Genomic DNA, 22,016 nt, shown 5'->3' on the forward strand with positions numbered 1-22,016 from the left:
GGATTTTTTTAGTTATGATTTTTTAGTATCATAAAAAAACTGTTAGTTGGTTTTCATGAAAACCAGCACCAAGGCTTCTCTGCTTTAGGCAACTACGAAATGCTAAAAAATAAGTCCTACGAATTGTAATTTTCATTTTCTGAATGCATATGGTGATGGGAGTAATATGGGAAGGGCTTTTAACCATTTTAAATCTTTGCCTGTGCAACCAGCCACTGTAATTTCTGCTGCCAGTCTCACACAGCGGCGTCGACATGCATATTTAGAGCACATAATAAAACCGGCCGGTCTTTTGCCTCCCATGAAAGAGGCTGAATTTCAAGAAGGTAAAGGGCCCCGCGCAGAATTTCAATTCATTACGGCGTCTGGCTTCACCTGGAGCACATGGCAGCTTCCAGAGGCATAAAACTGGAGAAGGGTCTAAGAGTGCAATGTGAGATTCTGCACTCACTCCAAATGTATTTGCTCAGGAGGTGGTGAGACATTGAGCAGTTGCGGAATTATTTTTTTTTGCGTATTATTTTTTTCCTTTCTTTGGATTTGGAGGTCAGCTTAGCCTGAGATCTGAGGATCTCAGAATTGTTGAGGTTTTTTCCATTCACTTCACTCCAGCTGCTCCTGCACAAAGTATGATCGGAGCATAATTCACGTTTGCTAAGAATAAAAAAGCTACGTGCCATGAATTGAAAGTATCTCTGCACCACTATGACTACAAGCTCATCTATTATCCCTAAGTAAAATCAAGGCCGATACTGATATTAATATCGGATCGGTGCGTCTCTAATAAAAAAAACAATAAATAAGTAGTATTTGACATCATGATGTGCCAAAATGTGGATAAAGTTCCAAACTGTGAATGTTTTTTTTGTTTTGTTTTTTACAAAGCACTCTTGCTTCGGGAAATACGACATACTCAATAAATACAGGAGGTTGATTTGATCCAGGTTTAGTTTTATGAACTTCAGTTTGTCTTGTTCTCAGATGCTCTTAATGGCTCATAAAGGTGTTTGAAATCCATCAAAGCGCCGCTGTCTGTAGCGTGGCACTTATTAAAACCTCCCTGCAACGGCAATATTATCTTCAGCGTTACAGTCGGCATGGAGCAGCTCTAACTCCGCTTATCATCAATTGTTAATCGCAGATTCGACTCCAGAAGCCAAATAAATATCAATTTCCCCGCGCTTTCAAACAGCTGGAGCGGTTGACGCTATGGAAATGGTTGGCCCTAATTAAGGCGCCTTTACTTCCTCCTAATCTGCTTCTTTACAGCACGCTCCCGTTTAGGGCTCGACAAACAATTGCTGTCGCAGGGCTGAATCATTATCAGGTGTTGGCAGGGACGGACTGGCGGTTGACGCAACACCTCAGTAACCTAAGCTACAGTTTGACATCCTCGTATTATAGCAAAAGCAGAGCTGCGGTATTCAGACTCCGCAGCTGAGAGCCAGCGGCCTCTTAAATCCTCATAAGGCGGCGCGGTGTGAGGGAATGGAACGCTGCTTTCAAACGCACCGTATACGGCACGATGCAATTATGTTTGCCTTAATAATAATGTGAACCAGCGATACGTTTCAGCTGCAAATGTACCCTCCTCTCCCCCCGAACCCCTGGAGGGGAAGACTTTGCCAATGAATCACAGTGCTGCAGCTAGGAGCTGACAGCGCTGTCTCTGGCTCAGTATGCACAGGCAGCGAGTGCAAGGTCATTGAGGGGAGATTCACCACAACATCTCAGCTACCATCCATCTCACTTATCAATGCATGTGCCAGGGTGAATAATCATATTATGATAAATAGGTATTCTTCCCGTTCTAACAAACAGGAACTGCAGTTATCACGAGTGAATCTATCTGAATAAAGCAAAAAGTTATTCAGTGTTTGCAGGCATACAGCCCGAGATAAATTCTCACACACACACACCCACACACACACACATGCAGTATATATATATATATATATTTATACATTTATATCTACGTACACACACGCTCTGATAGAAAAGCACCACAAATGCGCTTCTTGAAGATGCCTGTCATCTCCTCCGTCGCTATATCCTTCCACCCGGCAACGGCACTTGAACAAAGATCACAGCACGTTCTCGTTTTCTTTGAATTCAGTAAATAAAACCTCACGCAAAAGCAGATCTGAAGGCAGGAAAAGCTATTGCTGCTGGCCGTCGAATAAAAACGAAGATGACTGATAGTCGGCGAGGGTGTGTGTGTGTGTGTCTGCGCAGGTTTGTGAGGATGGCAGCTGGGAGAAAAACAAATACCACGTTGGCAGCAGGTAAAGCTAAGGCCACGGACTGTTCTGGTGACGGGCCAGAGTGAGGACGAAGATGGGTGGAGACCGATAACGCTGTGTGGAGGTGAGAGTGCCTATATGGGGGGGAAAGGAAGGAAATGCACGTCTATTTATGGAAAGAACAGATGGGAAAACTGCTGCGGGAACCACACAGATATAAATTATTATCTGTATCATTAGGCAATGATGCAGATTCTCATGTGCGCCGCTTCCTGAGTGGTTGGCATGCCGTGTGTGACCTGCAGGTCACATTCCAGCCATCAGCCAAGGATCATTAAAACATCCCTCTGCAAGCCGCCTTCCCTTCAAATTTTTTATTTCAGCTAAATAAACTTCAGGAGATTCGTGAGCAGGTCTATCAAGGTGACAGCATTAAATATCGATAAATTATCCCAGAAATTATTGAGATAAACAATAACATTGTTACTTTAGAGACCATTTCACAATAATATATTGATAATGGCAGAATAATGGAAGTTTGCCTTCTGGATGACCAGTAAAGTTTAATTTTGTCCAGAACGCTCCACATTCTAAATATCCAGAATAAAACACAGAAACCAAAGAAAACTCATTAAAAACCCACACAAAATCAAAACCCATACGTAAAATGGACTAAAATGGCTCTTCAAAAAATAATAATCAACTGTACGTAAATTATAAAGCTCCTTTTAATTTATTATGTGATTTACTTATTAGTAGTTTATTGTGACAGACTTATTTGTGAGCATCCAAGGACACCATAATGACATGTATGGGAAACCCTTCCAAATAATAGAAATCAAGTGTCTAGTCATTTTTGTGGGCAAAGAAGTAAAAAAATAAATAAATTTAAAGAAATTCAAAAAATGAAAATATCAAGAGTCAAGGGATGCAGACAGAGTCTACAAATATTTGTAAAGTAATGGATTGCTCTCAGGGTGTTTGGGAATTCAAGTGGTACCACGACAGGAGTCTTGACCTATCGGCTGATAGGTCAAAGGTCAGCGTTCTGACAGATCCAGCACCAAAATTGTGTACTGGTTGCACTGGTGAACCAAATATTTTCTGTTAGGAACACCACCATAAAATTAGCCTTGTAGTAAACTCAGCTTTATAACTAAATTCAGAAATTGTGTACCGCTCGGTGTTAGATCTCAAAGCAGGACTTTTATAACTGTTTAAAAATTGGACGTTGATTTACAGTTTACTGTTGCATTATTAATGTGGAATCATTTACTAACTGTACAAATCAGAATAGCACAGACACATTAGCTCTGCTCTGAGCTCAGGAGCATTCAGAGGCCTTTGACCTTTTTGTTCTTCAGCGAGTGTGAAAACACCTACGGCGCTCAGGATATTTCATTTGATTGAATTGGATTTATTCACGTTGCACTTAAAGCAAGCTGCAGCTATACAAGTTATCAATAAATAATAAATAATAAAAGTGTCACTGGTCATGTGCACTGGGAATGTCAAAAACAATTTAATATATACTGAAAAATTAGAAGAATCCAAACACTACAGGTTGAGTTTAACATGTTTTTTTTTTTTGCTGAAATAGTGGAAAGAATTACAAAACTGCAGGATTTGTACAAGTATTCCTACAGATCTATGGAAAATTATTTAAAATTTTCATCACCCGGGAGCAGGATTGAAATGATTAATTGTGACTAATTGGTTATTAATCCATTATTGAAATAATTATCAACTGATTTAGCAATTGATTAATCATTAACTGGAGTAAACAGATTTATAAAAATAAGGAAATTTGCTGAAAGAACAACATACTGGGAGAAGTAATGAAGTAAAAATGTTACAAGAAAATACATACATTTTGCATTTAAGACCCAAAACTCCTCAAATAGCAAAGTTTTAGCTTCACCCAATGACAGAAATTCCTATTACTTACATTATGCTATCCAATTTTTAATCCAAAAAAATAACCAAGAAATGAATAAACAGTATTTCTTTAGCTGCAGATGTATCCTTTGCTACAAATAACTAAGGGTACACTAAAGGAATGCTATACTAATGTATTTTAGGCAATAAAATTCTTATTTTCTGAGTCAAAAAAATAATTGAATATTTTCTTATTTGCATATTTTAACCGGTTTCTAATACTGTGTAAAAAAGGCTTAAGTGGTTACATGAAACACCCGCAGAATGTGCCATTTGTTTTATCCAATTACTCAATGAATCATCAGAACAACTGATTGATTACTAAGATTATTGTTAGCTGCAACTGTACACTAAAGTTGGAACTGCATTGATTGTAAAGAAACGAACAGCATTTTAATTATTCTATCTTTTAAATGTAAAGATTTATGCCATTTTTGTGGCAGACCTGGTGAAGAAAGGATAAAATAATTTTATATTTTGTTTCAATTTTACCCATCTATTCTGCTAGAAGCACCGGATCACCCAGAGACTTTTACTGATGTGAGACCCAAGTGTCACAAGCTGCTGTCCTCCTCGATTCCTCCGCTTCTCCCTCCAGCCGTCTCTTCCTCCCGTGTCGAACTCTTGCCTTCCAGGCAGCTTGCAAGGAAACTGCCGCTACACTTCATCTTCAAATACTGACAAGGTGACAAGCGCAAATTAGGTGCCAATTGCATCGATCTCAGCTTGCTGGTAAACTTATGAAACAGGCAGACACAGTGAGACGCCGGGAAGTAATTTCATTCCACCAAAATCAGTGCAGCACCCAGGGATAAAATTACTTTGAGCCGAAATGGTCAGGATGCAATGCTTGCTGAATGTGCATGTTTTACAGCAACATCTCAATCTGTGGTGCAAGTACCGCTAATGGTACGTAACATGCTTTTCATGGCGTTCTAAAAATGTTGGTATTATCACACAAAAAAAAAGAAGCTGATTATGTTCTGGATTTACAGTGAACCAAAAAAAAGTACTGCAACTCCCTGTGGTCCTTACCAGTGATGTCAGTAACGTAGTAACACGTAACGAGTAATCTAACGCGTTGCTATTTCATACCCAGTAGTCAGACTACAGTTACTTATCAAAATCATTTTGCGTTAGTGTGCGTTACTATTTTCTTTTGGATTTTAATTTTATTTCCTCTACGCGTCTTGTCCAGTGATCGCCGTTTTTATGCGACAGTATCAGCAGAGACAGAAACGTAAACAATGGAGGGAAGAGGGAGACGCGCATTTTGTTGATAGAAAAACAGAAACTACTTTGAGTTTCTGTTGCCAAGTCCGATTATTATAAGCGGCTTTGGGCTTTTTTTTTTTAAGTCGCTAGCAAATTTAATGAGTCGCGGGTTGCGCTTTTTGGGCTCGTTTTTGAACGTGAAGTTGCTCATTTGGGCTTGGAAATAAGCGAACAGAAACCCCAGAATGTGTCTGACCTCCAATTAGTTTTAGTCAGGCTCTCCCTGTCCATCATTTCCCGGATGATCCGTCCCGCTGTGTCTTTGTTAATGTCAAGTTAATATATTACCTGTCAATTACGTCGAGTTATCCAGAACATTGGAAACATCGAGACTAATATGAACAGCGCAATAAACGTGAAAACAGCCACGAATGAAAAAGTCCGTAAAGTTGTGCAACTAAACGCCATTGTAATTATTAATACTAAGATAAGTGTCACAAATCTGTGCAGCAGCCATCTGAATTGTGGAGCCGCAGGAGGAGCTCTGTGCGCTGCGCTCTGACACCAAACGCAGAGCCGTAACGCACAACCTGGAGGCTGGGGGTGAGGGGGGGTTAAAATCCTTCTTAGAGTTTTCCAGACAATAGTGGACCACACACAAACATGCACAAATTACTAATGTTTTGTTTTTTGTACTGTAACCATTAAAAAATCTCCCCTTCAGTTCAACTTTATAAGTGGAGACACATTGTTGATGTTACCATTATACAATAGCTTACAATTAAGTATTGGCAAAGATCAATGTAATTTTCACAGCGTTGTTGTTAGCAGCTGCTGAAAGTAACTAAAAAAGTTAATTTTAATGTAACTTAGTTACTTTCCAAATCAAGTAGTCAGTAATCTAACTAAGTTACTTTTTCAAGGAGTAATCAGTAATCCGATTAAAGTTACTTTTTCAAAGTAACTATGCCAGGACTGGTCTTTCCTGCTGAAACACAACGCTCCAGTCATAAACAACCAATCAGAGTGAGGGGGCGTGTCTTAGCAGTTTCAGTCACTGTTGTGTATGCGCTACTCACACCCTTCCCCCGCACAGCGCGTATCATCATTCAAGCTGAACTTTATCAGTTGCTGCAGTTGTGCTAATAATGGGGAAACACATAACAAAAAACAAAAAAACATCTAAAAATCCGCATTTATGTTTGGACCATTGTATAGATAGTGATGTATCAGTTAGAGCTTGATATGGTGTTATATCAGAACTAGACCAAACTGCACACCATATTTCTTTTTTTTTTTTACACATGCTGTGACATGACATCCCTCTGTTTTAAAAAATAAGCCAAGCACAAAGGCAAAGGTGAGCGAGAACAAAGAAGCAGCTTGGACTTTCCCCTTTTAAATGTGACCTTTTCTTACCAGCCAGTGTTGAACTCGACGTGAGCGTCAAAGAAGCCGACGACAGGCGACGTGGCGGCGTTCCAGCCGTGGATCCTGGCTCGGATCAAGCCCTCCCGCTTGTTATTCCTCACAATCTTCACCAGGCCCGGGTAGCGTTTGTTCACGTACTGGTCCAAGTTGAATTTCAGCTCCACTAAAAAAAAAAAAAGAAACAACAGAAGTAATAATAATCGAAGGTCCTCACATCCTTTCTGAACATAACACTGTCTAAAATTAACTTCAAAAATTGTTGGTCATGTTACACAGAAAGTCAAAGTAACTTAAAAGTAAAAAGTGAATGCTAAATGGAGATTTAGACGTGTAAAATCAATCTGTTTTTGAAAAGTGTGATTTCTGTGTAAATTAAGGGAAAATAAATCTTTGGTTTGCATGAATTGCATCAAATAAAGAATAACAAATAACAAGAAAAAGTCTTTCTAGTCTTCTCAGTGTTGAGTCATTCAAGTAAATAAACTGACAGCCACTAATGGGTTGGAATTAGTGGTCCTTAAATAATAATTAAACCTCAAAACACAAATGTGTTATATAACGGTTTCCCATAGTTAAACGCAAGATCAAATTTCAAAATGTACAAAACGGCATTCACTACTTTAAAACAGAACAAACCAAAATAAGATTCCTTTGTACTCATTCACACCTACAGGATGCCATACTGCGCTCCAGATTTAGATCCCTCTTCATCATACATCCACCTCACACAGATTCGCAGCTACAAGGCCGACAACAACTCTGGCGTGTCGTTCGAGGATGCTTCAATGCTTGGAAAGAGAGGGCCGCACTGAAAAAGTGCTAATTAGAAGAGCAGCAACATCCTACAATACAAAAACACCCCAAATAAAAACACTACACAGAAGCCTCGGACACTGCGTCAACTAAATCTGCATGTTTATATTCGGTATCAGCTTAAACTGGATTCAAATCTGATTCAACAAACGAGGGAAGAAAATCTCTAGAAAAAAAAAAGTGGATTTTACCTGTCTAACGTTACATTATTTCAAAGCAGGATTTCTTACACTGCCCTTTGCTACGACCGCTGTAGCGGCCTGTAAGTTGTTACTCTTTCCGCTGCGATCAATAGGGCGAGGCCTGAACAGTGAACAAGTGTATCTTGGTGTAAGGAAGTGAGAATCAAATAAACCTGAGTGTTGAACTCATAAGAAAAATGATTGCATTTCTCCACACTGACGCAGCTATTTCAGTCAAAATACAGTCATTGAAAGAGGTTGAATCAGAAAACAGTAACTCTGGAGATCTCTGTGTTAATCCAAGACAATGCCTTTATGATCGTCATGATGAAGTGGATTGAGCCAAATGAGGCCTGGCATTGTTAAGTTCAGAGATGAACAGACAAAAATAACCAGAGTGAATGCAAGGAGCTGTTTGTGCCGATGAATTCATTTAGGAAGGGATCAAATTTCAACCAACCTGGCCAGTTATGGAAAACCTGATAAATACTTCGCCCTTTAGTGATTACAATAACTGGTATTGTAGGGATTTTGGTTCCCTGTTCTTTACAGAATATTTTTTATTTTAGCCAAACTGGAGAGACTTTTTTTTAGTATGGAAAGCCCCACTTAGGGTTATGCCAAGCATCTGAAACAGTCAAAGTGCTGTGGCTCCTGGAGCCCCAAAAGTCTTAGAAAAAAAAATATATACTTTTTCAGGTTGATGGATGTCATTGCCAATGTTTCTCATCTGTTTTGTAGTTTCTTTATATTCAGGCATGACATGTGGCTTTTTGAGGTCTCTTAACCTACTTCATGTTGTGGTTCTGGTTCTCCAGACAAACAGCAGTTAGACGTTGGTGTAGCTTTTGAAACTGAACAAAGAAAAATGCTGGGAATCACTTTGTATTTTTTTTATCGTAAGAAGAGACCGGTTACTTTTCAGGCAGACATGGCCAGTTGGTTTGAGAAGCGTTTTTCCCCCTTTATAACTAAAAGCAGCTTTTAAAACCCACATTTTGTACATATTCACATTATCTCTCTCATTTAAAGTGTCTAGTAATTGAGAAATTCTGTTGTTGATCCTTAACAAACTAAAAAGTTCTTGGGTTGAAATACATTTCTAAGCTGCTCTTCAGACCCCTCAGGTCCTCTGAGACCAGATCAGACACCATTTGTTTTCTATGCACCTCAATTCTGAAACAAACTCCATGAAAACCTGATGTGCAGAATCGTTTGATTCCTTTATATCGGGGCTACTGAATTCTCTCTGCAGCAGTTTTTGAATAAATGAACCTGACTAATGAGCTCCTGAAAAATAACATTTACTAATCAGCGTTTTAACATCTTTGTATTCTATGCAATGCCTTTATGCTTAAGCTTTATTTTCTTTCTGTATTTCTTTTGATGTGCAGCACTGCACTTTGAATTGCTTTGTGCACAAAAAGTGCTGTTACACATGTAAGGCAAGTGCCTTACATTTACTGGCACAGAGAAGGAAAAACAGGACGACTGGTTTTCATGACTGTTTTTAAATAGGCCAACAAAAAAAGGTTTTCCATTTATGTTTCAATCAAGTAAAATGTAGCCAATGTAACTCAATGAAGCCTCAACCTACTGCCAAAGGTTACAAAACATATCTGCTGGCTTGTTTAGAAGATTATGCTTAATTATGCCACCTACATTGAATTCTGCATAAAGAGCTGCGATGAAAATTTCAACAAGACCAAACAGCTAGAGAGGATCCCCTTTAATATTAACATATAATACATATTCACATCACATCTTATTCAGTATCAAAACATAACAAAGCACAAAGATTCTGAAATATTATCATAGTCTTACAGCAACATGCTATAGTTCCAGTAGGGAAGTCATTTTCTTTCAACTAAGAGGATTGAGATTGGAAACAGGCAGGCATGCCTAACAGCTAATAAAACAAAGAAAAATAGGGAATTTTGAAACCTAAATACATATTTTTTAAAATTTACCTTTTATTTTAAATTGACATGTTAAAAATATTGGGATGCACAATATTATTGGCATGGTATCGGCATCGGCCGATATTAGTTGTAAAATTTAATATCGGACATCGACCATTCCGTCAAAATAATTCACCGATATCAAAGCCGTTATATATGAAAAACCAGTGACTGTGACTGCAGCACAGAACGACGTCATAAGAAACTGAGAGAATTAACGCAAGACTGATGGGCTTTTCACTTGTTCCTCGTGAGCCGGTTTGTGAAGTTTTTGTTTGTGAAGATTTACAAATGTGCACTGCTTGAGTGTCATTGTCTTGGAGGGAGAGGATGTCATGAATAAATTTCACATTAAACATAAGGCAAGTTGAAAGTGTTACATCATTTTCAGCCTCCTTTTTAGCATTTGCATTTGGTAGCAGGACAAATTGATGAAGATAATGCAGTATTTTAATTCCACAGTAGAAAAAGCCATATAGTTTTAGTAAGTAGATATAGCGAAAAAATATCGCTATCGGTATCGATTACTGGCCAAATGAGTTTTAGTATATCGGCATATTAGATATCGAACAAAAAAATCTAATATTGTGCATCTCTGATTTATACCTTTCTTTATAGACATTACAAAAATATTTAATAGAATGACAATAATCCAACCATTTTATATTACTGCTGGCCAACTTTCTTTATGTTTCATCAGTATTTTGAGAATTTCTGTTTTGTGATCAGACCTAGGTAGTTGTGGCTGGAAGGCCTACTTTCCATCACCCTAATCTTTAGCTCCCTCCTTCTATCAGAATCAAGTCAGATTTTTTGCTGGGATGCCGCAAAATGCTAATTATACTTTTAGTCCAAAGACACGCGTTTGTAAAATTAGAAGATTACTTTTAACCCTAAATTTCCCAGAGGTAGCATTGATTCATCTCATGCTGTGCTTTTTAGGCTCACTCAGATAAAGACTCACCGTCTTTTGCATGCTAAATGCAGCGCCTGCAGCTGATGGCCTCCAGTCCAACTTTTCTGTATATTCAGCTGATGATTATTTGACCACTTACATACACAAACTGATGTTTATTCATTCATTGTTCATCTCCAGATTATTTAGTACTGAAAAATAAAAGTTGGCTCGCGCCGAAAGTAAGTTACCGACCTCCGATGCTGTAGAACATTGTGCTTATTAAACTTTGCACACACACACACTATGCAAAATGGAGGCAAATAAAACACATACACATCAATGTGTCAGGAGCTGATCTTCCAAAGAATCAGCTTCTTTCCTTATTCAAAATGGCCCTTTAATGCTTTATTTACAAGGCAGTGCAGCTTGCTAAATTGAACACTATATAACTGTACTTGTTCCAATGTGAAAATGTGACTTGAAGGACAAAAAAAGGAAATGCAACTTAAGTTCATTTTCTCTACAATATGCAAAGCCATGTGCCAGTAGGAAAATGAGTTGAATCCCTGCATTTAGAGACCTGAATGGATTTAGGGCAAAGTTATTTTAATTCTGACCTTTTCCTTTCAAAGCAATAATACATCTTCAATAAATAACGGATTGATTCTTATAATGTTCTCAAATAACATATGCATTTAAAAGAAGTAATGAAGGACCATTTTTCATCTTGACCAAGAGGAGAAAGGCGTTTAATTCCTTTAGGTCAGGGTGTAATATTTTCCCAATGAACATAATAATCTGGCGTTCCCTCGGAAATTCATGCTGTTCAACATAAATAAAGAAACGCCTCTTGTTCAAGGGCTGATGTGTAACAAACAATGTGCAGCCTCCCCTATGATGCATTTCTCTACTAATGTATTTATTCCTGCTGTAATATTACATTTTACGTTCTCGGTGCTCGCACACGCTGCCGGCTGTCCTCGGCGGAAGCAACGTGTGCGTGTTACAGCGAGGTTCGCAAATTGCTGTCTGTGTTTTATTGGAGGATTGATGGTTGTTTGAGCTTTTCCTCTGGGTTACTGCTGAGCGTTCCACTTTCTGAAAGAGAGATTAATAAGGACGCTTGTGGGACACCGCCTCTGAGCGGTATACACACCTTGCTGCTGACTTTGGCTTGCAATATAAATCAGCCAGTGAGAGAAAAAAAATAAAAAATGCCAGTCTAATCCCTCGCCTGTGTGATTGAGGACACACAGTGAGCGGAAGGATTGTCAGGAGTCCTTTTCCAGCTGAAGGTCTTAATATATTGTGGCGTCTGCTGCAAGGAAAGAGGTTGAACTTAAAAGCATTGACCCTGGAAGAGAACAAGTGTTAGCTTCTGGCAGTGTGTTAAAGCATCGGACGAGTCACTACAACATTCCCTTTAATGTTGTTCCTTTGAGGATTCCTTTCATTTAGGGCGCTCTGGTGTTTCTACATTAGCAAATGTAGTTATTTCAGCATTTCTTAAACAAAAATCAAGCAAGAGTGAAATATTGGGGGGAAAATAGATCCACTGAGCAACAGGAGGGTAACAACATGCTGTGATGTAAAATCTGCACGGTATAAATTCTGGTTCATGACGTTGCTGTTTTAGTCTGAGCTGTTATTATGAAGAGAAGTGCTAAAAAGTGTCATAGTGGTTTTCTATGCTATTTTTTTCTGTTTCCAGTGTAAAAGCGGCCCATACAACCGACCCGTTCCACACCATTCCTGTGCCCGCTTCAGTTCTACGTCCATAGGACATCGGTAAGGTACAGTTAGGCCAGAACTGCACAATACAGTCCATTGATTAGGGGATAGAAAATTGCGACTGCTTCCAACAATAATGAGACATACTGGTGCATCACATTTGTCGTTGCAGTAGTATGACGCCACCTTAGGTGTTTCGTTGCCCATTGAGAGTCCAACCGCTGGTAGAAATAATATGCCAAGCCAAACCATGTCAAACCATTCAGTGCCATATTGCTGAGTGGAACTGAGGCATAGGTTTGGTGCCCTGATATACAGTTCTGGTAAAATTAACAGCAGTCCTACATCATCAACCAGATTACCTGTTAAGGTAAAATGAAATCTATTTCTACAGGTGAAATAGTTTGCCAGTGGACATAGTAAAGAAATAGAAATTTAACAGAGCCAACTGTCATGACATACATGTTGCTGATGCTGTGTTACTGAAACATTACCATGTTCAAGAAATTAAATGCTTTAGGACATTGGTGGAACATTTTGTGTACTTATGCTAGCAAGATTGTCCTTTTGGCTCTAAGGGCTGCAGACGACATGTTAGACGTTTGCTCTAAACACTGAATTCAAGCAGAGTGGCTTAGACATTATGCTATGGTGATATTTCTTATCCTATGTGTCCAGACATGTTATTGCATATCAGGGATTGTGGATAAGGCTGCAGAAATCAAAGTTCTTGAAGGATCCACACTGCCTTAACACAAAGTAAAAATATCCCATAAATTGGTGTTTCAACAAGACAATAGCACACACACAAACACACCCCCCCCCCACAGGTAAGAGAGCACCATCTTAGTTCCAAACAACATCATCAATGTCATGGTGTGACCACCCTAATCCCTGAACAGAAATCCTACTTGGTGATATCAAACATGCTGCATGTCCCGATTCTCCAGGTCAAAATACTTGTTGGCAGATGCTAAGAGTTTTAAAACTCTATGCAACAATGGGGAGCATTTCTAAGAAGCAGAGGTTGTATAATAATTGAATATTAGTTCATTTATTCATAGGAAAGCAACATTTTTAACAAAAACAGAATTTGCAATAATTCCAGTATAATTGGCTGTACAGACGATGTTTGAGATTTATAGCTGTAGTAAAAATGAAAATGGTTTTACTTCCTTTTGTACGAGGAATTAAAGAACCGAGAAAGCCTCAGCTTCTTTAAATTTTGTAACACTGTGTTTTGGGTGCTTGACTAAAAATTAATTGATGAAAAGACAAAAAAGGACACAGTAAAAACGATCACCTTAGGAATACCATGAATGGCTAACCTTTAGCTGTTCATGATGCTACCGGTAGCTTAGACTTCATAGCTTAACATCGTTACAAAAACTGAAGGGTTTTTTGACAATTCTTAAGGAGTTTGGACAACACTTGTGCACTTCCAGCTCAAACTCTAAAACAGAATGGTCAAACCTTGACCTAGTTATTCACGATCAACTCTGGGACATAATTTGACATTTTACAAAACATTTAGTATTTGTGACAACAAAGAAAGGCGATGCAGGAAGTAACAACATATTCAGTAATAGAAACAAAATTATACTAAAAGATTTTTTTAAAAGTTTGTGTCCCAGGAAACATTTACTTAATTTCTTAAAACAGCAAAAATTCCTAGTTAACTGAATAGTTTTGGTTAAAAAGCCTAAAAAAAAAAAAAAAACTAAACCCTGACGTGTTTTTTTTATGTCACAAAGTGCCTGGTTGCAATGGTTCCAAATGTTATTTAATTATAAAATTAATTAAACAAGAGATCTCTACTTTTACATTCTATGTTACATGAGTTATTGCTAAAAGCCAGATTTTGGCTCCCCAAGCAAACACACATCTTTGAAGTTCTATGTGCTCTGACTGGAGGTCCAAAGCCAGTTCAGCATGACTCCTTCAGGACCAGCCTGACCTGGAGCTACAGCATATTTAAAGCTTTTAGAGTGTAATCATTTTTGGACTTTGCCGGAAAAGAGAAAAGCAGGAGAACAACCCCCTGAGCCGATAGTAAAAAAAAAAGAAAGAAAGAAAAGAAAACATGCTGAACACATTTCAAGACACTTATGGAATAATGATTGCTTTTCAGACCTGCAAGTGGAACATGAAAAATTAATAAATATTCAACATAAAGTAGTATGAATGCAGACAAATTTATAGCAGACTCTTTAAGGAATAATAAGGTGTTGAAAGGAAAACTTGTTTGAGAAAATTGTTAGAGAAACATTTACTGAATGACTGTAGTGAACTCCTGAAAATGTATCCACTCTGTGTTAAGGCCTAGAAGTCATACATTTAGTTATAATGGTTCGTCACTTACTAAAAAAAGGTTTTTATGAAAATTACTTTTCAAGATTCACAACAATCATTTCCAGTACACTGTAGTAACACTGTGATACTGTAGTAAAATAATTCCTTACAGCAAAAAAAAAACTCCCTGAATGTTTTAGTTCTCTCCTTGGTGGTAGTGACAACCTTTTCAGCATGTCAATTTTCTTCTTAAGCCTTCTACTGAGCCATCATTTGATCCAGGTGCGTTAAACCAGGGAGAGAACTAAGACATTCAGGATGCCGGCCCTCGAGGACCGACTTTGGGCACCCCTGGTGTAGACTGTTCAAGTTTAAAATTTTACCGGACTGCTAACGTTTGGCTATGACGTATGACGCTCAACGCTATGAAGCTTACAGAAAATTGCCTGCACTACAAACAAGCATCCTAAACTGCGAAAAGAGAAGTGCCAAGTCACACAAAATGGCTGTTCATGTTGATTCAATATTTGGAAGAGCAGCCAACACGGACTGAACGGCTTTGTTCCCTTCCTCCGCTGTCATTTCCAAACTGGCTAGAGTTTGACATCTGCAAGTCAAACCACTGACACCCAGATCATTACACGACTTTTTGAAAAACATGGATCTTTTTGGTATGTTTTTTTTTTCTAAAATTCTGCTTCCAGTGGTGGATCTACTTATCTTCTGTAGGTGTGCTGTCATCAGCCTTCCTGAGTTTTGTACTTGTTCCTTCTTTGGTAAAGTGAATGTTCCTTTCCTGTACTTTAAAGCCAACTTTAAAAGTGGAAGTTTATGCTGAGATGCACTTGTAACCTTTGGGAGCGAGCTTGGCCGCAGACTAAGAACAGATCCTGGCTTGGAGGCATAAAGGGGCAGAGGAATAGAGTGAGGTGGAAAAGCTTCAAGACATTGTGCCATTTCTTTCTGTCTTTTTTTAACCACTGTGCACAAAATAACAGCCAAGATAAACCACTCAGGCATATAAAATTCATATAAGGGAAGGTTGAAAAATGGCAGCTAAGAAAGAGATTTGTTAACATTCGTTTAAAAGTTGACATCAAGACATTTGGGTGTTGTGTTGGTAGCCTGGCAACGACTTAGCTCATTATATGCACCGTCAGAGGCAGCTCAAAGAATAACTTAATAAAAATTATTTATCATATATTTTTTAAAAATTCAAATTTCAAAAATAAAAGATATTTTCTAATGCCAAAAGGCAATATAATTTGTTTTATTCTCTTTTCAGTCAAACGTAAAGATTACTAGCCCTCCTTGTATTGTGTCACACATGGTAAGTAAAGAGCAGCCGATGAAAATGCCTGTGAATAAAACTCGGCATTTTCTTAATCACATTTTCTGTTGCCGTGTCGGATACATTTTTCTGCTGAGCGTTAACAAGCCAATCCTATGTTCACAAGCTTTAGCAGGACTTAATGTACACAACGATTAGGTCATTTATCATCACTTAAATTTAATTTTATGAGCTGTACTCAACTGCCGCTAAGTTTATCTCCTGTCTTCATTATATGAATCATTAACTCATAAATTGATGCTGGAACAGGATCCTGTAGGCTTTATTAGGCCTTTCTGTGCTTTTAGCGCCGCGAACAACAATAACCTGGAGTCATTCTGGTTGACACATGAGGCAAAAAGGTAATCAATGGGAGCGGAAATGCTAAGTAAGATTGCTGGAGCTGTGAATGAACCTCTCCATCACCAGCCAAATGTCACTGCCTGTCCCAGAAACCGAACGTGTTACAGTCACATTTGAGTTGAGGCAGGGCCCTCCTGAAAAGGTCATGCTAATATTAATTTTGCAATGTTGCAGCGGAGCAGTCACCAAAAATCTACTCACGCTTCGGCGCGAGTCGCCGTCAGATTTGGGAAGCGGTTATTCCGATGAGAGGAGCTGACAAATGTGGTAAAGACCTGAAAGTGACCTTTTATTAAAGATGCAAGAGGCAAACAGACGGCGAAAACACCTTGAGGTCGTTTAGCGACATCGCACAGAACCGTGGAAGCAAATTTGGCCTGGTATCGATTTTAATTTGGCTACTTTTCTGTGGGTAAAGACTGTTTTGCTTTGACATTACTAATGTGTTTCCGTGCCTGGAGCATCACTGTGACAATTAGGCAATCTCTTTAACATTTAATTAGTGGGAATATAATTTATTTATTCATTATTTAAAAGAAAACAAAACAAGATAATTAGACAGCCATGTTATTTGTTGATAAGAATAGATGGGTATTTTTCGCCCCACACTTTAAGATGTGCGTTTGTTTTTACTTTTTTGTCGCACATATTTTATAACATCAATAAAATATTAATATCAAAAAATATTAAAATGATTTTTTATTTATTAATGTAAAAAGTAACTATCTGAACCAACCTGGTTATATGTGAATAACTAATCACTACCTAAATAATTGCCATTAAGCGTTTGTGTTAAGCAATGGCACTTTCACATGTGTTGGCCTTTGTCTAACGTTGCTTTAATTGTGTCAGAGGTGCATGAACAACCTATATGCCACATTATCTCACTTGGTCTTATGGTTGGACTTTAACTAGGCCACTCACAAGCTTTCATTTAGTTTTTTTGTGTTATGTCAGTGGTGGATTTGCTGGTGGGCTCTGGTTTATTTTCTGCTCTGTTATCCAAGTGTGCAGCAGTTGGGTAATGCAAACCCATCTTCAAAAAGAAACGTGTTTTAAATAACCGTTGTGGCACAACTGATGGCAAACGGTAATTTGAATAAGTCCGAAGTCGTTTTATAACCTCACCTATTCCACCCTTACCATGCTGTGCGCAGCACATGCTGGAAATAAAAAGAAGAGGTTCTTCCAGCCTAACGACCAGAGGCTAAAAGAAATGTTACTGTGAGTTATGAAATATTTATGGTCCAGGAGAACAGAATATCACGGCATGCTAATGCAAAAGTCTTAAAAATTCTGATGAAACTTTAAAAACGCTTAAACTGCTTTTTTTCTTCTTCATGAACTGTTAGCTATACCAACACTTGAAGCACAAGATGTTTTATTCAAACAATTAAGTCTTACAATGGGATTTTTCAGCCACCTTTTTTTTTCTTAAATTAAAGAATGGATTTTATGTTAAGAAAGGGGATTCTATAGTTTATTTTCTTTTAAGTATTTGTTATAATAATATATAATAATATAATATATAATAACTTGATTCTCGATGTCCTGAGGTTCCCACATTTTGTTGTGCAATAACACTGAGGTAGTAGGTTCCACTTACTACTTACTTCACAAAGTCAAAAAGTCCTTTGCTCACATTAAATGAATTATGGCTGATTAAGTTATCCCTGAACAGTCATAACAATAAACAGACACATCTGTTACTTGCTCTGAAACTACTTCAAGATTTCACTTCACTCCATTTCCTTACCTGAAAACACCCGGCCCTGTTCTACTGGGGATTTAAAGACTTACCTCTTACGAATGTAAAATGTAAAAGTCTCTCCTGTGACAAAATGGTGTAATGACTCATTTTCAAATCACAACATGCATTTGAAGCTAACGAGGGAATGTGTGCACAAGGAAGCTTCAATCAGGCTATTGTCATCGTAGCGTTTATACGATATGACTGGTCGTGTAACCAATGTAGCAGTCTTTGTTTTTCATGACAAGATCTTGAGCCAACGTTTGCACAAAAATTAAGTACTGGGGCATCAAAAGCACTAACCCAAAGTCAGGGAGGCCCTCACAAATAGACAGGCTGTACATAAGAAAAGTAGAGAGCCAGATTTATGTCTTTCAATCTCTTAGCATTTGGGATATTTTGAATAGACGCTATGTCTAAAACAACTCAAGTATAAATAGGCATGTCAGATTGCAGTTTTCCAGAGTGTTCTACTTTTAAGACTTTATACTACTATGATATAAATCACTGCTCAAAATGCTCTTGACATATTTGTAGCTGTACCTAAAAGTGCATTTAAGGTAGGTCTAAGAATGTTGTAAGTATTCAGGTCGTGAAGTATCAAGTATGTGTAACTGGTACACATGCTACAAAGGTTGTGTACCAGCTGTGATACACTCCATTTCATATCAATGTGTGGCAATGGTAAAAAGAGTGCAGAATACACAGCATTCTGCTGGATGGGCTATGTTACTTTTGCAGCGATGTCACCATCTCAATTTATGTACTGCAGGAGTATGGCCAGTGACGTGCGGTGAGGCACTGACTTAATCATAATCAGATTTACAAATATAAACCCCTTGCATGTTATTGTTTACATAAGAAAATTTTGCGCATGCAGACAACGCTGGAGGGCAAAAAGACAATTCTTTTACATGCCATGCATAGCCGCGCTGCCGCCGTAGAATAGTTCAGTTAACTCCATCAAACTTGGACATTTAGACATTATTAATTCTGTGCTGTGCTCCACAGCAAAGGGAAAAATCGTTAAAGTACAACTCAAAACCACGTCTTTTTCGCTCTCCCTATCAGTGCAGCAACTCGCAGACCCGTTGCCATAGCAACTGACAACAACGCCACAAAAAAACACTCAAATATTTCCCACACAAAGAGCAGAACATTCAGTCTGTTGCAGTATTATGGTTTTAGGCTTAATGTAAATTTCGCGATTATTAATAAGTGATTGCTGTGGTACGAGAAGAAAACTATAAATATATTGCGGCACTTGACTGGACTATATGGTTAGCTCCATGGCTAGCTCGCTGTTATTGTATCTTACTCTGCTGTAGTGGAGTCACAATGTCTGGGATCATGAGCGCCCCCTGCCATGAGGCAAGAGAACTGCCTGCCTCACCTCGAATCTGTTCTCTGCCGTTTCTGATCGCTCCTCAGCACACGAAACACGTTACACACACAGTTGGTGACAAAAACCACTGTACATTATATACATAAGCTAAAATATGGAAAATCAGTTCATACATTAAATGTTTTTTTGCCATTTTATTGGCGACGTACAGACAGGAGGAGGATGCTCTCATAGACTGGCAGCCAGTGCAGTTAGAGAGGTTGCGCAATCCCAGGTGAGGCTCAGCTCGCTGCTGCCTCACCTGCTGCGCTTTCGAGCGTTTGAATGGGAAAATGTGACAATTCTGCAATTTTGAAAAAAAAAATCAAACTTGGTTAAGTTAAATGAAAAATAGGTACTTTATAGTACAAACCACAGGGCGAAATTAGCAATATAAATTATTCTATCATTATATATTATATTTTCATGATGAAAATATGGCCCTGCCTCCCCTGACCGCACGTCACTGAGCACTAGCATTACGTCTTCTGTAATGCTAGTGCTGTACTAGTTCGAAGTGGTGAAGAGAGAGCTGAGCTGAAAGGCAAAGCTCCTGATTTACCGGTCGATCTACGTTCCTGCTCTCATCTGTGGTCACAGGCTCTGGGAGGTGACTGAAACAGTGACATACAAGTGGCTGAAATGTGTTTTCTCCACTGGGTGTCAATCAGCTTTTGTGTTTGCTTGTGATGAAATCTTGTTTTACTTGGGTAGTCCTCGTCATGATTTGCATTTACACTTTACTCTGGATATCACATTAGGTCATTTTTAAGTGTACTTTAGAAAAATAAATCTAAACCCGTTAAGCCTAAATTTGAGGGTTGACAGATCTAGAGAGGGGAGTGGTGTCGGTTTCTGTTTCGGTCTCTTCCCTGGCTTTTAACTGTTCCCTCTTTGGAAGGAAGGCAGTCAGCTCCTCAGCGGGGAGCAGAGACCAGGCACTGGTGAATCCTCATCAGCCTTCACTCAATATGCTATTAAAGCACCATTTTCCTCTGCCAATCTTAAACGAGGCAGGTTTGTTTCTTTGTGCCAAGTTGGGGAGTAGCCCAGTGTGGTCGGTAACCCAGCTGACGACCCGTCAACCCTCCAAACAGAAAAGCTCCCGGGACGTGGACGCAAAATGCTGTCAGCCGGTGTGGGCGTCACAGCACAGATGTAACTAAAGGATTTGCCCACATCGCTATGGAGACAGCAGTATGCAGCAGCTTAAAGAAGGATAGATAAAGCCCATCCCCCCTTTCCTTCGTTCTTGTTTTTAAGCTATTTTAAAACCCTCACACTGATGTGTTCACCCTCGGGAGTTATTCACTCTTTCTTCTGTTACTCAAACACATAGAACATATGGAGGCCAAACATAAAATCACATCCACGTGCTTTAATATACACCGCATTTTAACTATCGAAAAGTAATCGAAACGACTGAATAATCAAATCACGCTGTCCAAAGGTTATCCAAAGGTTATCAACACGCTGATAACCTTTGGATAGTTTGATGTGCAATCTGAAAAGAAACTTGAGGAGATGTTTGGACAAATATATATATATAAAAAAAAACATCTACCAAGGTTGTCTTGTACTGATTCACTGATTATATTTTTTTTCTTTTTTGCCACTTATTTTTTTAAAGGAAGTTGTACCTAAATTTGGCTTTAATTTCATAACCAGTGCCATAAAATGATCTTACCGCTGTCACTGTTGTCGTCTACCAAAATGATCTCCTTCAGCAGGTGTGCCGGCGTGTGGTTGACCACGCTGTGGACGGAGCGGAGGATCACCGACAGCGCCTCGTTCACGAAGATGAACACAACGGAGATCTGAGGAAGGTCCTCCGGGTATGTCAGCTGCTTACACCTGACAAAACAAAAAACATGGAAAAATCGATTTTTAGCCACTGCCAAAAAGATTTTTCTGATACATTTTAGAGTTGTAACATCTGGTGAAATTAACAACGATAACGTAGTTTCTGCTTTTCCTGTGTTTGATTGCATCAGCTCTTCTAGGAGAAGAAAAAGATGACAATATTATTGTTTTAAGATAATGTTTTGTTAGCTAAAACAATGAAAACAAATAAGTTTGTACATTTTTTTCGTCAGATTGTTATAGTCACGAGCACATTTGTTACCATGGTGCACATTATTTTGACTTTCTCCCCAAAATAAAATGTATGCATCCGAAACAATGTCTCTCTTAGAACAGTATGAGAGCAAGTAAAAACAAAGGAAAAAAGGTTTAATTTGAAGAATCAGTTCCATCTGATTAAATTAAGGCTACTTTGAACCATGACAGCACCTGCAGGATATGTCTCACAATTAATTCAAGTATTTTGTTAGCTTTGTTTTTACATTTTATACCTAGACAGTCTTGTAAATAAGCAAGACTGCATAGTTTTAACATATTTTTGCTATTTTATAGGTTTCAGGTTTTGCTTTATATGAACCTCTAACCTATATACTGCATCTTTTCTCAAATACTGATAGAAACT

The 22,016-nt window shown here is 38.5% G+C and overlaps 1 protein-coding gene across 1 annotated transcript in view; it reads right to left on the bottom strand.

The window, feature by feature from the left end:
* Positions 1-22,016, bottom strand: part of galnt9 (polypeptide N-acetylgalactosaminyltransferase 9) — a 119,503-nt gene that overhangs the window by 62,039 nt on the left and 35,448 nt on the right. Inside the window, exons 3-4 of the mRNA XM_023343840.1 lie at positions 21,219-21,385; positions 6,816-6,990 (exon numbers count right to left, since the gene is read on the bottom strand). Of these exons, the coding sequence (XP_023199608.1) occupies positions 6,816-6,990; positions 21,219-21,385 (342 nt within the window). The remainder of the gene's footprint in view (positions 1-6,815; positions 6,991-21,218; positions 21,386-22,016) is intronic.

The sequence above is a fragment of the Xiphophorus maculatus genome, chromosome 12 (assembly GCF_002775205.1).
Source record: "Xiphophorus maculatus strain JP 163 A chromosome 12, X_maculatus-5.0-male, whole genome shotgun sequence".
NCBI lineage: Eukaryota > Metazoa > Chordata > Actinopteri > Cyprinodontiformes > Poeciliidae > Xiphophorus > Xiphophorus maculatus.